We start from the raw sequence: 12,482 nt of genomic DNA, 5'->3' as shown, positions 1-12,482 counted from the left end.
TGTAGAAGGTGGAACTCAACCAATCCACTAAAAGATATGAGAGGTGGGGGTTAGAGAGAGAGGGGAGGGGGTGTCATAAAGCAAAACAGTGTCTGTGAAAACATTTGAGATATTACGAGACTCTGGAGGAATAAGCAGGACACAATTTCCTACCTCCCGGAGCTGAACCCTAACTTTATTGATGGCCTTCAGCCAGCGTACTCGAGATGGGGAGAAGGGCAATGGAGGTCCACCCTCTTCAAACCTGAGACAGTTACAGAGTGTGTTTAAAGAGTATAGAGACATATTCATCTTGTCATTTTTCTCTGTAATTTGTGTCGACAACATGAAATAATAAGATGGCGTCCTGAACTGCAACTCACCTCTGTAGTTTGTTGGACTTTTTCTCAACTAGGGCTTCTTTCTTCATGGAGCCGTTCAAGCCCTTGCCCATTTCCAGAGAGGCTTTGCGCATCTCTTCCTCCCCAAGAGCTGAATGACCGTTGCTGGGCAGGTGTCCATTGGTAGGATGCTGCCCCTTGGCGGAGGAGCTGTGATAGGAATGGAAAGACTCTTCCAGCTCCGAGCCTCCTGCGCTCTCCTGACCCGTCTCACTAAGCTGAGAGCTGATCTGGCTGAGGTTTCCCGACGACCCGAAGCGACTACTTTCCACCGGACTGGAGTGACGAGAGGAGGGCGAGAGAGAGACTTCATGTTAGGACGGAACTGCTTGTTTTAAGGTCATAACTATCAGTACATCACACAAGGACACAAACACTTGCTTAGGTAACAAGGCAACGTTCTACAGTACAACATGCACAATAACACGATGCTACACGAACAAGCACAGATAAAGCCAAGACGAAACGAGACGTAGAGGGTGGATTTCAGAGCTGGATCGGGGAATACTCTCCCCAAAATATCAATGCATCATAAATGGTGTTGGGGAAGCACCATTTATTATGCTTCTACTAGCCTTTTTGCATTCAATAGGTCCCTCTTGGACTGGTTTTCCAGCCGCGCTCCAGGGATGATATCTGCAGAGGGGGCTGGGTCTACAAGGCATTCCTTTCCGTTTTGGGACAGGGAAGCTGAAGGATCTATCTCGGAGATGCGTATCTGGGGTTTTGCTATGTCATCAACGGGACCTACCGATTCCGGCTTTTGGACTTCAGCTCCTGGGCCTCTTTCTAAGGTTTGCGGCTTCCCCAAACTTTGACCACTTGTGTCTTTGGCTGGCTTGTCACTGGCTTTGAGTTGGGTGGTGACTGTCGGACCCTGTGGCTTGGGAGGTTCAGTCTGCCAAGGGAAACCTAACTTAGCCCCAAATATCGAGGCTGTGGGAGGCTCCTGCTTAGTTGCTGTGGGCTTGTCTTCTTGGAACAGGCCTGCAGATATGGTTTTGAATCCACCAAAGAGACCTCCTTCTGTTTGGGGCATTGAAGGTAGGCCTTTGGGGATTGTGGTAGGAGTTGAAAATATGGAGCCAAGGGACATTCCAGCATCGCTAGGTCCAGACATGAAACCGAACATGGACTTTGGAGGGGGGGGTTCTGTAGTCTTTGGAAGGGGGGGTTCTAGAGTCTTGGGAAGGGGGGGTTCTAGAGTTTTGGGAAGGGGGGGTTCTGGAACCCCCTTAGCAACTTCTGCTGCTGGGGCCGATTCGTTTGTAGCACTATTTTCAGGTTCTCCCCTGATTAACATGGGTTTCTCATGTATGACGTCCCCGTCTAACGGTATAGGCTTTTCTGTGGGCCTCACTTCAGTTGTAGAAGTGACTGAGGCAGTTCTTTGAGGAGGTGCTTTATTTACAACCTGGTTGGAGTCAGATACAGATGTAACCTGTTTGTCAGGTGATCTCGAGTCAGGAACTGTAGTGTGACAATCTCCCTCGACGGACTGATCTTTGGAAGTGATTCCCATTTTAGCCTCTGGTTGTGGTGTAGGGGCTGACTTAGGCTCAGCCGCCTTTGGTTCAGCTGGCTTTGGGGGCTCGGGAGTTTTAAACATCCCAAAGAGATCGCTTTTAAGAGACTCTGTTGGGAGGCTGGTGGGGAGGCTTGTAGGCAGGCCAAAGAGAGAGGTTCTTTGTTGTGGTTGAGGACCTGGAGGAGGGGTAGAGGGCTTGAAAAAGGAGGACTGTGCTTGGGAGAAAAAGCCGCTCATCGAAGGCTGAGAGGGAGCAGCTGGACTAGAAAACATCTTTGACATGAAACCAGAGACTACGTCGGCTGAGGAGTCGAGAACGGATTTCTCGGGTTCAGGAGGTTTTTGTTGTCCTTGTACAGGAGCAGCTGGTTTAGTCTCCTCAGTTTTGACTGGGATTTGATTCTGATTAGACTGATCACTCAGTGGCTGTTCCGGTTTTGCCGATGGCTCTGATGCCGTGGCAGTTTGTTCTGCTTTAGGCTGAGTAGCCACAGCAGTCTTATCAGTTTCCTGGCCTACAGCTACCCCATCAGCAGATTTTCCATCCTTTTCTTGAGCATCTGACTTCAGGGACTGAGATGTTCCATCGAGCTGTCTCGGCGCCTGTGACAGCTGTGCGTCTTTGAGCACAGTAACCGAAGCTGTATCACCTGAATCTTTGCTTTTGAGGGCGACATCATCAGACGTGGAGGCAGGTGCAGCGGTTGATGCTATACCCTCCTCTGGTTGTTTGGGTGGAGCCGTAGGAGTGGGAACCGCTGCAGGACTAGAACCCCCAAACATGGAGAGCAAACCGGTCCCGGGCATTTCCTTAGCGGATGAGGCACTGGGTAAAAGACCTCCCAGCATAGATCCACCTGTCTGTGAAGCAGGTCCCCCAAACATGCCTCCCAAGAGAGACCCTCCGGTCTGAGGGGTACTAGTTTGGGAGGAGGACCCTCCAAACATCCCCCCCAGTAACGACCCACCACTCTGAGGAGCATTCTGATTTGTCGCACCTCCAAACATGCCACCCAATAACGATCCTCCTGTCTGCGGAGCAGTCTGAGGTGCAGAGCCAGCAAACAAACCTCCCAGTAAAGATCCCCCTGTCTGAGCTGTAGCGGTTGGGGCAGCAGCCCCTCCAAACATCCCCCCCAACATGGATCCTGCAGTCTGTGGAGAAGCAGACGGCAGTGTAGGACCTCCAAACATGGAGAACAATCCTTTAGCTGGTGGTTCTTTAGGGGCGGAAGGAACAGGTTCGGGCCCTGGTGGAGGGGCCCCCGTCTGACCAGTAGGGACAGGTGCTGCCTGACCAGCAAGAGGAGCAGAGCCTTGACCAGTACTCTGCTCGGGAGAAGGTCCAGAGAACATTGAAAACAAACCTTTTCCTGGTATTTCTTTGGGTGCGGCTGACCCTGACATAAGCCCCCCCAGAATAGACCCAGCTTGTGAGGGTGCCTGTGGTCCTGATCCAGTGAACATGGACATCAAACCTGAAGCTGGGGGTTCTTTAGGTAGGGCAGGCTCTTGAGGAGCAACTTCCGGGGTTGGTTCTTTTTGGACAGTTGCAGATTCCGGAGGAGGTTCTTTGGTTCCATCAGCATTGATGATCTCAACTTGAGTGCCGTCTTTAGGAGTGTCTGGTACGGTCACGGTAGTATCCGTGGTTGGGGCAGGCTTGGGTTCAGTAGATTGAGGACTAACTCCACTGAGCATTGACATTAGCCCTTTGCCTGGTGTTTCACTGGTACTGGCTGTTCCAGAGAGAAGGCCACCGAGAAATGTTGAAGACGGAGAAGGCCCTTGTTGTGGGCTCGGAGAACCGAACATGGAAAGGAGACCTTTAGTCAGGGGTTCGTTTGGAGGGGCAGTAGATGATGGCGCTGATTCAATTGTTGTGCTTGCTTTCTGGGGTGGTGACGTGGGGCCACTGAACAAAGAAAACAAGTTTTTCATTGGCTGCTCAGTAGGTGCAGTGGTTCCAGAGCTAGAAGAGTCTGAAGCAGGCCAAGCTGGTGGTGGGGCTTGCGCGGGGCTCGGCCCACTAAACATGGAGAGTAAACCTTTGGTAGGACTTTCATTGGAGGTTGATGAGACACCCAGAATCCCCCCAAGTATAGAGCTAGCTGGCGGCTGAGTTTGTGGTTGGGCGTCCGCTGGACTTGGTCCACTGAACATTGACAATAAACCTTTGGAAGGGGGTTCTGTTGGAGGAACAGATTCTGGAGCTGTGGAGCCAGTTTGAGGTTGAGGTTGTTGGTCCGGCTGAATTGGCTGAGATGACTGTGTGCTAGGCACAGTAGGTGGAACAACATCCTGGGAAGGCCGCTGAGTATTAGGCTGTGTTGGAGGCTGTGGTGGTCCAGAAAACATGGAGAGGAACCCTTTAACAGTTGGCTCTGGTTGTGGAGGAGTTGGTTGAGATGTTGCTTGAGGTGTGAGTCCAGTTGGAGGGGCAGGTTGAGGGGGACTTGGTCCAGAAAACATGGAGAGGAACCCTGTAACAGTTGGCTCTGGTTGTGGAGGAGTTGGTTGGGATGTTGCTTGAGGTGTGGGCCCAGTTTGAGGGGCAGGTTGAGGGGGACTTGGTCCCGAAAACATGGAGAGGAACCCTTTAACAGTTGGCTCTGGTTGTGGAGGAGTTGGTTGTGATGTTGCTTGAGGTGTGGGTCCAGTTGGAGGGGCAGGTTGAGGGGGACTTGGTCCCGAAAACATGGAGAGGAACCCTTTAACAGTTGGTTCTGGTTGTGGAGGAGTTGGTTGTGATGTTGCTTGAGGTGTGGGTCCAGTTGGAGGGGCAGGTTGAGGGGGACTTGGTCCCGAAAACATGGAGAGGAACCCTTTAACAGTTGGCTCTGGTTGTGGAGGAGTTGGTTGTGATGTTGCTTGAGGTGTGGGTCCAGTTGGAGTGGCAGGTTGAGGGGGACTTGGTCCCGAAAACATGGAGAGGAACCCTTTAACAGTTGGCTCTAGTTGGGGAGGAGTTGGTTGTGATGTTGCTTGAGGTGTGGGTCCAGTTGGAGGGGCAGGTTGAGGGGGACTTGGTCCCGAAAACATGGAGAGGAACCCTTTAACAGTTGGCTCTGGTTGTGGAGGAGTTGGTTGTGATGTTGCTTGAGGTGTGGGTCCAGTTGGAGGGGCAGGTTGAGGGGGACTTGGTCCTGAAAACATGGCGAGGAACCCTTTAACGGTCGGTTCTGGTTGAGGTGGTGTCGGTTGAGGAGCTGTTCCTGGTGGGTGTGTTTGATGTGAAGGCTGGGTTGGAGCGACAGCCTGGGGTGGAGCCGGTTGGGAAGCAGATCCACCAAACAAGGACAACAGCCCGGAAACAGGAGATTCTTCTTTAGCTGCAGTAGTAGGTGTTGTTCCAGATAGCATATCCCCAAGGGCTACAAATAGCCCTCCAGCTGGTTTAGGTGGCTGCTCCCGTTTGGTCTCTCCTGTTGGTGGCATCGTCTGAGATCTCCCAAGTGTTGGAACAGGGCCAGAGGTGGGAGGAAAAACTTGAGACATACTTTTTCCTGGAAGTTGAGGGGCTTGACTTTGACTAAAACTATCTATCGTTTGTTGTTTCTGTATGCCTCTAGGTCTTGTCGATGGAGGCTCTGTAACACTGGGCTTCGGTTGCTGTGGAGGTGGGGGCTCTGAGCCAAACAAACTACCTATAGATCCAAAGATAGTGGAAACTCCAGAACCTTCTTTGTTTGGGGGAGCACTGTCTGTTAAACTGGCAGTGGATCCTGTTAAGGTAGCAGTGGAGCCAGTTGTTTCTTGTTGTTTTGGCAGTGCCTGAGTGGATTTGGTTGGCTCTGCTTTCGGCTCCTCTATACCTACCGCAGACTTGAAAAAGCTCATGAACCCAGCCTGCGGCTCAGGTGGTTTTTCCACAGGTTTCTCAACGGCATGCTGCGTGTGTGATGGCGCAAGAGATGCAGATTGGTTTGGGGCCTTTGCTGACCCCAAAAGCCCTGGTGCGACGGCGGGTTGTGTCGGCGGGGCTGACTGTTGGGACATTGTCGCTTGCCTTGCGAGCCTAGGCTTCGATGATGCAGCCTGGGATTGGGCAATGGGCTCTCTCATTTGGGTTGGAGGTGTGGGTAGGATTCTAGGGGAGGCTGCAGCAGGCCGGTTCGTTTGTTGGGTAACGGTTTGAGGCTGAGTTGTAGCTGGGGGATCCTCCTTTATGATCTTTGACTTTAGACTCTGGAAACCTGATGAGAAAATCCCCTTGGCTTGCTGGTCAACCGGAGTCTCAACCGCAGGTGATTTCCGTTGATCACGGGAGGTAACGGGAGATCTGAAACCAGCTGTTGCCTTGTTCGCGTCTGCTTCGGAGGTTTTGCCGACAAACGAGGAAATTAATGAAGATATTTTCTTGACTTGCCGATTGGGCTGTTCCTCCCCAGGGCTTACTCTTTTCCTCCATTCCTCCTCTGAAGTGTCATCTACATGCTTCACTTTGACCCCAGAGGATGATCGGCGATGCTGGCGAGGCTGGTAGCAGTTGTACAAGCGCTGCTGGGCGGAGTCTGTGGTGGGGGTAGAGTTCAGTGAGATGGCAACCTTTTGAGCTAAAAGTGCTTTCAATTCCTGATTGTTCCAGTAAGGACCTGCACGGTTACCGTTACGACAAGATAGATCCATGACCTCCGTGTAGGGATCCTGATACACATAGCCGGGTCGTCCTGAATCCATCCTGACTTTGTTGAGTCTATAATCAGAGAAATTCACAGGTTGCTCTCTCTGTGCAAGGAAGGAATTTTCAAACATCTGGGAAAAACGCTCCAGGTTTAAATTCATGATTTGGTTTCCTTTTCTGTATGCAGCAGATAGATCCAGGGGTGCATTGAGGAGCTGTGGATCCCCCTGCCCAGGAAGCCAGAGGAGCTCGTCTTCATTGTACAGAGGAACTTTGAAGCCACACACTGTGACCATTTCGTTGCACAGCCAAGCACTGGGGAACTTATCAGACTGGGTCCCGTTTCTGGAGGACTCTTCCTCTGGAGCGCACGCGTATACATATTCCCCCGCCGCGTCTGTCAGGAGGGCGTAAATGTACTCGTGATCCGTGTAGACGAAATATCCGCATTCGCCATCGTCAGCTGGCCACCACATTCCTTGCTCTAAGAGTGCAAGCCACTGCTGGTACCATTCGGTCTCTTCCAGGTACATGAAATCTTCCCTTTCTCCATTTACAGCTTGGGAATGGTTGAAATCACTTGGCCTTCTTAAATTATACTGGCTCTGATTGATCATTTCTTGCGACTGAAATTGTTGATCGCTTCCATAATGCCAATTAGCTGAATAAGAAAGGCTCGGAGCGTTCTCCTCATAATAACCTTCGTGATAGGTAACCCCATTGAGGCTGTAACAGCTGCAGTCGTTAAATGAGTGCCATTTGCCAAATCTAGGATTACATGGTTTGGTACTCAAGTTTAACGCACTCTCTTCTTCTGATATGCATTGTGTATTGTGTCCCAAGTCATCAGTGCTGTTCCATAACTTCTTCTTGGCATAAGGATTGCTGTGACCGCCTCTGGATGCAGCAAGTTGGTAAGATTCCGTCTGCTCGGGGTCGTAGTTGACTTCCTGCCATGTTTGCGGCGGACCGTATTGTTGCTGGCCGCTGAGATTTGTGGCGCTCCAGTGAGGTGAAGAGCCCTGATACAGCGCAGTGTCGGATGGGCGTCCATACACCAGATCGTCTGGTCGATGAGAAGGCTGTTGTTCGTTCTGAAACTGCTGCCATAGACTAGATTCTCGGATCCATTGATTTTCATCGTAACTAGAATGGATCCCGTACGAGGTCATTGGAGTTTGGCCTCCATCTGGTCCAGTCACCGCGTACAATGACTGATCACTTCCACCAAAATATTGTTGGGATGGCATCATTATAGGGTTTTGGTATCCATGTAAAATAGGATACATGCTATCTGTGCTGTACGCGGATGGCATTGGGCGAAGTGCTGGGAGAGACCCATAATAACACGACTGTGATAAATCACCTGCGCTGCTTGAAGTGTAAGGAGCTCTATTCTGAAGAGATCTCACAACATTTGTCGGAGTTCTCAAGTCTAAACTCTCCGTGTTGAAAGAAGCGGGGACACCACCTACCACATGTCTGACTTCATGACTTGCAGCAAAATGATGTTGATTGCCTTGCCCGGTGTTGGAATGAACTGGAAGGGAACCTGGGGTGCTCATAGTATGTACAGGCCACTGTTCTGGATTTTGAACGATTATTTCAGCCTGCTTCTGTATGGTGGTCTCCTCCGTTGTAGTTCTGTTGAAGAGCCCTGAGAGAAACCCTTTTTGTTGAGTAGGTGGTGGCTTGTCTTCGACATGATGCGTCGCATAGGTAGATTGTTGTGAAGGTGTAAGTGTAGATAGAGGAGTGATCTGGGAAATCGGCCTTGCTGTTGTGTTGGCGTTTTCCCTCTCTTGCTGTGTATGCATGGGAGGTGGGGACTGGGTGGTTGTTTCAACAGTCTCAGAAGACTTTGTTAACTTGCTGAACAGACCTGAGAGCACTCCAGTCTGGCCTGTTGTTTCTTGATGTGTCTGAGGTGCATAACTCTGGGATGATGGTGCCTGCGGCCTGATTTCGTGGCCTATCGGGGTCTGCTGTTTCTGAGGCACATCGTCTGAGGAGGATTTAAATATCCCGGAAAGTAGACCACCAGGTTGACTAGGCCTCTGTGATGAAGCGTCTGTTTGTTGAATATGGCCTTGCACTGACATGCTCTGCCTTCCCTGAAACTGCTGGCTCTGAGACGTTCTGTGTTGTTGCTGTGTAGACGGGGGCTGCTGGTTCGACACGTTGTCTGCAGAGTTAAACTTTAAAAGTCCAGATAAAAGACCACTTTGTTGAGAAGGAGACCTCTGTGGGATGGTTTGTTGCCTTGAAAAGCCGGGCTTATTTGCCTGCGCTTGTTGGGTAGCTAGTTCACTTGGGGATCTTGCTCTGAGTGGGGGTCCACGGTTTTGGCCCGGAATATTCTGTTGATTGATCCTAGGCTGGTTGGGACCACCTATAGGTGGCTGGTTCGGGGGTTGAGATACTTGACTGCTTGAAACGTTGTCAGAGGAAGCAAATTTAAACAACCCTGACAGTAGACCCCCTTGTTGCGGAGGGGGTTGCTGGGATGGGGCTGGTTGATGATGATTGGCGTGAACACCAGGGGGCGTCCCCTGCTGTTGAGGTAGGGTTGCTTGCACATTGGATACATTTTCTGTGGACGAAAACCTCAACAAGCCTGAGAGAAGACCACTGGGTTGAGGAGGAGGAGGTGCACTTTGTTGAGGGGGAGGGTTAGGAGGGAACTGCTGCGGATTGCAGGCCCCGGGAGGTTGATTGTTCAGGGAAGTCTGCGGGATTGGTTTTCCAGATATGTCGCTAGCAGAGCCAAATTTCAGTAGCCCGGACAACAGGCCTCCTTGTTGGGGTTGGCTAGAACCGACACGTGATGCATCATCTGTGGAGGTTGTTTTGAAAAGACCAGTCAAAAACCCTTGAGGTTCAGGCGGAGGTGCCGCTGCCGGCGCTGGGTTTGGTGACTGTTGTTGATGTGGCCCAGGGGGCAGCTGGGACTGTTGAGGCCTATGTTGACCACTGGGAATATTTGGATTTGAGCCATATGTAGCTGGAGGGGTGTTCTGATGCGAGGAAGCATGCACGTTGTCATTTGAAGCTGGTCTGAACAGGCCGGAGAACCACCCCGTTTCTGGGTTCCCCTGTGGCTGTGTTCCGGGGACCGCGCCCACGCCACCCCGGTTCTGCGGCGGAGGGTTCGACGTTCCTCGGGTCATGCCTGACGTTGACGGTGCTTCAGGGTGTATTTGCATCGGTTGCTGTGTGCTTTTGGAGGCACTGGCGTCTTCGCCAGAGGCAAATTTAAGAAACCCGGACAACATTCCTCCCTCTGGTTTAGGAGGTTGCTGGGATGAGACATTTTCAGAGGAGAGGAAAGGTTTTATCTTACTTCCAACAGAGGGATCCTCAATTGGCTTCTCAAGCCTAACATCTTCTGCTGACCGAAACAGTGGATATGCCATCACGGGCGGGGGTCCTTGAGGGGGGACCGGAGCAACCGAGGCAACTGGGGTAATTAATGAGCTTAAAGACTTTCTGAAAGGGCTGAAAAAACCTGAATTCACCTGTTCCGTTTGTCCAATGGGCTTCCCAACCACAGAGGTTGTTACGTTTCCTGGCGGTCCTGCTACATTGTGGGGAGTGCCGTGCACAGTTCTTCCTTGACTGTCGACTTGTTTATTTTGTGATGTACCCCTGGCTTTGTCAATTCTTTCTCCCCGTCTTCCACCTGTCACCAACGGATCACCTGGCTGCACATATTTCTCATCCCAGTGAGCGTGTCCCTTGGGGTCCCCTCCAGTGCCAGACGGTGTTTTAACCCCGGTGGAATTCATTCCCTCATCCCCCGACATCAACTTTAAAGGGTTGATTTTCCCCAAAACCGATTGGCTGTCAGGGGCTTGATGCTTGGCTGAAAACTCATTGCCGCGTGAGCCGTTCTGACTCTCTGTTCCGATGCCCGCGCTCGTCAACCGATGGTCTCGCGTCCTGGCTTCAGACTGAAGGAGAGGAGGACGAGAATTAAACCCAAATGTTTTGTCAGGGGCGGGTTCCACAGGGGACACGACGGCCACGGGTGGGGTATTGGTGGATTTGGGGATAAAGGAAAAAAGCTTTGATATTCCAGACTGAGGAGGGGCTGGAGATGGCGCCTCTTTCATTTGAGTGGGTAAAGAACTGGGCGGCTTAGGGGCCAAACTCACTTTGTCAGTGAAGGAACTGAATAAGGAAGTGACGGCATTCTTCACCCCGGATATCCCTTGATCAGGTGGCTCCTGAGTTTGACTCTCTCCCTTCGAGGTGCTACTGGGGTCTTCCCCAACCGACTCCGTTCTCATGCTGCCCTGAGACGACACTCTGGACTTGCTCGGCTTCGGAAGGGATCCATACCTGCTGATCTCCTCTTCTTTCTCCGCCAGGTACTCAGACACGGTTTCAACCAAACACTGGAGCTCATCCATGGGATCCACGTACTCTTCACTCGGCTCTTCCACCGGAGACAGCATGGCCTCTGGATCCCACCCACCCATCTTACCCATCTTCTTCTCCCGATAACCCAGGGACTTCTCCACGTGAGAAGAGGCGTGTCTACCACGGACCCTTTCGGAGTAAATAGCCTCCGCAAGAGAGGTTATCTCCTGCAGCTCCTCTTCCGGCCCCACGGGGTAGGGCAGCTCCTCGCAACCCTCGTAGCCGTACTCAAAGCCCGCCCTCAGTCTGGCCGCCTCCTCCTCCTGGAAAGCGACGTAGTTTTCCAGCGTATTCTCCAGCTTGTTCTTCGCCCACATCCTCGTCTTGTACAGCAGCCCGTCCTTGTACGGTTTCAGGCACGGCGTCATCAGCTCCTCCTCCTCCTCCAGGTCGGCCACCTGCCGCAGCACCAGTTCTCCCCTCTTCCGGCGGAGGAGCGCCAGGTCGGGTACGGGGGAAGCTTCGTCTCCCGGGTCGTCCGCGCCCCCGAAAGCCAAACCTCCCGAGTCTCTGATCCTCTTTTTCCTCCGTCGATCGATGGTGTCATAGCTCTCTGGGTAGGTGGCAGGTGACACGGCAGGGTGCTTAGCGCTTTGGCAGACAGAGCTGCTTGAGGGCACTGGACCGCCCCTCCCTGCGGGGAGGTTAACACTCTTGCCGTTATCCTGCCGGTCCAGGAACTCACTCAGCTGACTTCTACCCTGCACTTTGTATTTGCTCTCCCAATCTTCCACGCCCATGCCGGAGTCTACCGGAATTATTCTGACTCTGCCTCTTTGGTTTAGGGGTCTAATGTGAGCAGGGGGATGTAATGCAGTAAGGTAATGGGGGGGGGGGGGGAAGGGGTGAGGGGGGGGGGGGAAGGAGACAAAACAGAAAGAAAAAAAAAGCAAACCGTTTCAAAGTAGAGAGACAGCAGATAAAAGGCATAAATGCCACATGAAAACGGCAGTGACAAAAGCAAATATCAGCGTTACATGCCATGCCAGGGAAATGCACAGTAACAATTGCTTTTGGTGTGGAGTGTTGAGAAAGCTGTATCTGTGTGTTTATGTGCGTGTCCCATTGGTCAGTTGTTGAATAGTGATGTATGAAAGGGATTAACAGTGAGATTCCCCAAAAGACCTGAAACAAAACTGTCATGCTACTGAATAAATTCACCAACAACAAGTATAATCTTTATCATTGAGAAAACCAATTGCCTTTTAAAATCTTTTTTTTTTACTGACACTTCCTTCAGAACCAGGGTCCAGGGAAGGCTAAACAAAGTTCACAACATTAATGAATGTAAAAAAAAAAGTCCCAAGTTAACAAAGAAACAAAATCTACCAGTGTTTCCTGGACATAATCCCACACCTCTTTTCGGATGCTATGGAATTATCCGGATCAGCTTCCCATCAGTCCTCACAGACAGATTTACAGCAATCTCTCTAAACCATGCACTCTCCACAGCCATGCACAAGCGTAAAAGAGTAAATTCCATCTTGGAAAATATCCAAGCAGGCGGAGACCATTTCCACATTCT

General features: G+C 51.5%; 2 protein-coding genes across 2 annotated transcripts in view; both read right to left on the bottom strand.

Moving 5' to 3' along the window:
- The window catches only part of LOC124466199 (protein unc-13 homolog B-like), a 39,288-nt gene that overhangs the window by 6,819 nt on the left and 19,987 nt on the right, over window positions 1–12,482 (bottom strand). The window contains exons 9-10 of the mRNA XM_047017936.1: window positions 363–656; window positions 154–244 (exon numbers count right to left, since the gene is read on the bottom strand). Of these exons, the coding sequence (XP_046873892.1) occupies window positions 154–244; window positions 363–656 (385 nt within the window). The remainder of the gene's footprint in view (window positions 1–153; window positions 245–362; window positions 657–12,482) is intronic.
- Window positions 663–11,770, bottom strand: LOC124466197. Its single transcript, XM_047017934.1, has one exon. It carries the CDS (start codon window positions 11,695–11,697, stop codon window positions 940–942), a length of 10,758 nt encoding a protein of 3,585 aa, XP_046873890.1. The 5' UTR covers window positions 11,698–11,770; the 3' UTR covers window positions 663–939.

Source organism: Hypomesus transpacificus, unplaced genomic scaffold, assembly GCF_021917145.1.
Source record: "Hypomesus transpacificus isolate Combined female unplaced genomic scaffold, fHypTra1 scaffold_84, whole genome shotgun sequence".
In the NCBI taxonomy this organism is placed as follows: Eukaryota; Metazoa; Chordata; class Actinopteri; order Osmeriformes; family Osmeridae; genus Hypomesus; species Hypomesus transpacificus.
This window is presented reverse-complemented; position numbering and strand designations above follow the sequence as displayed.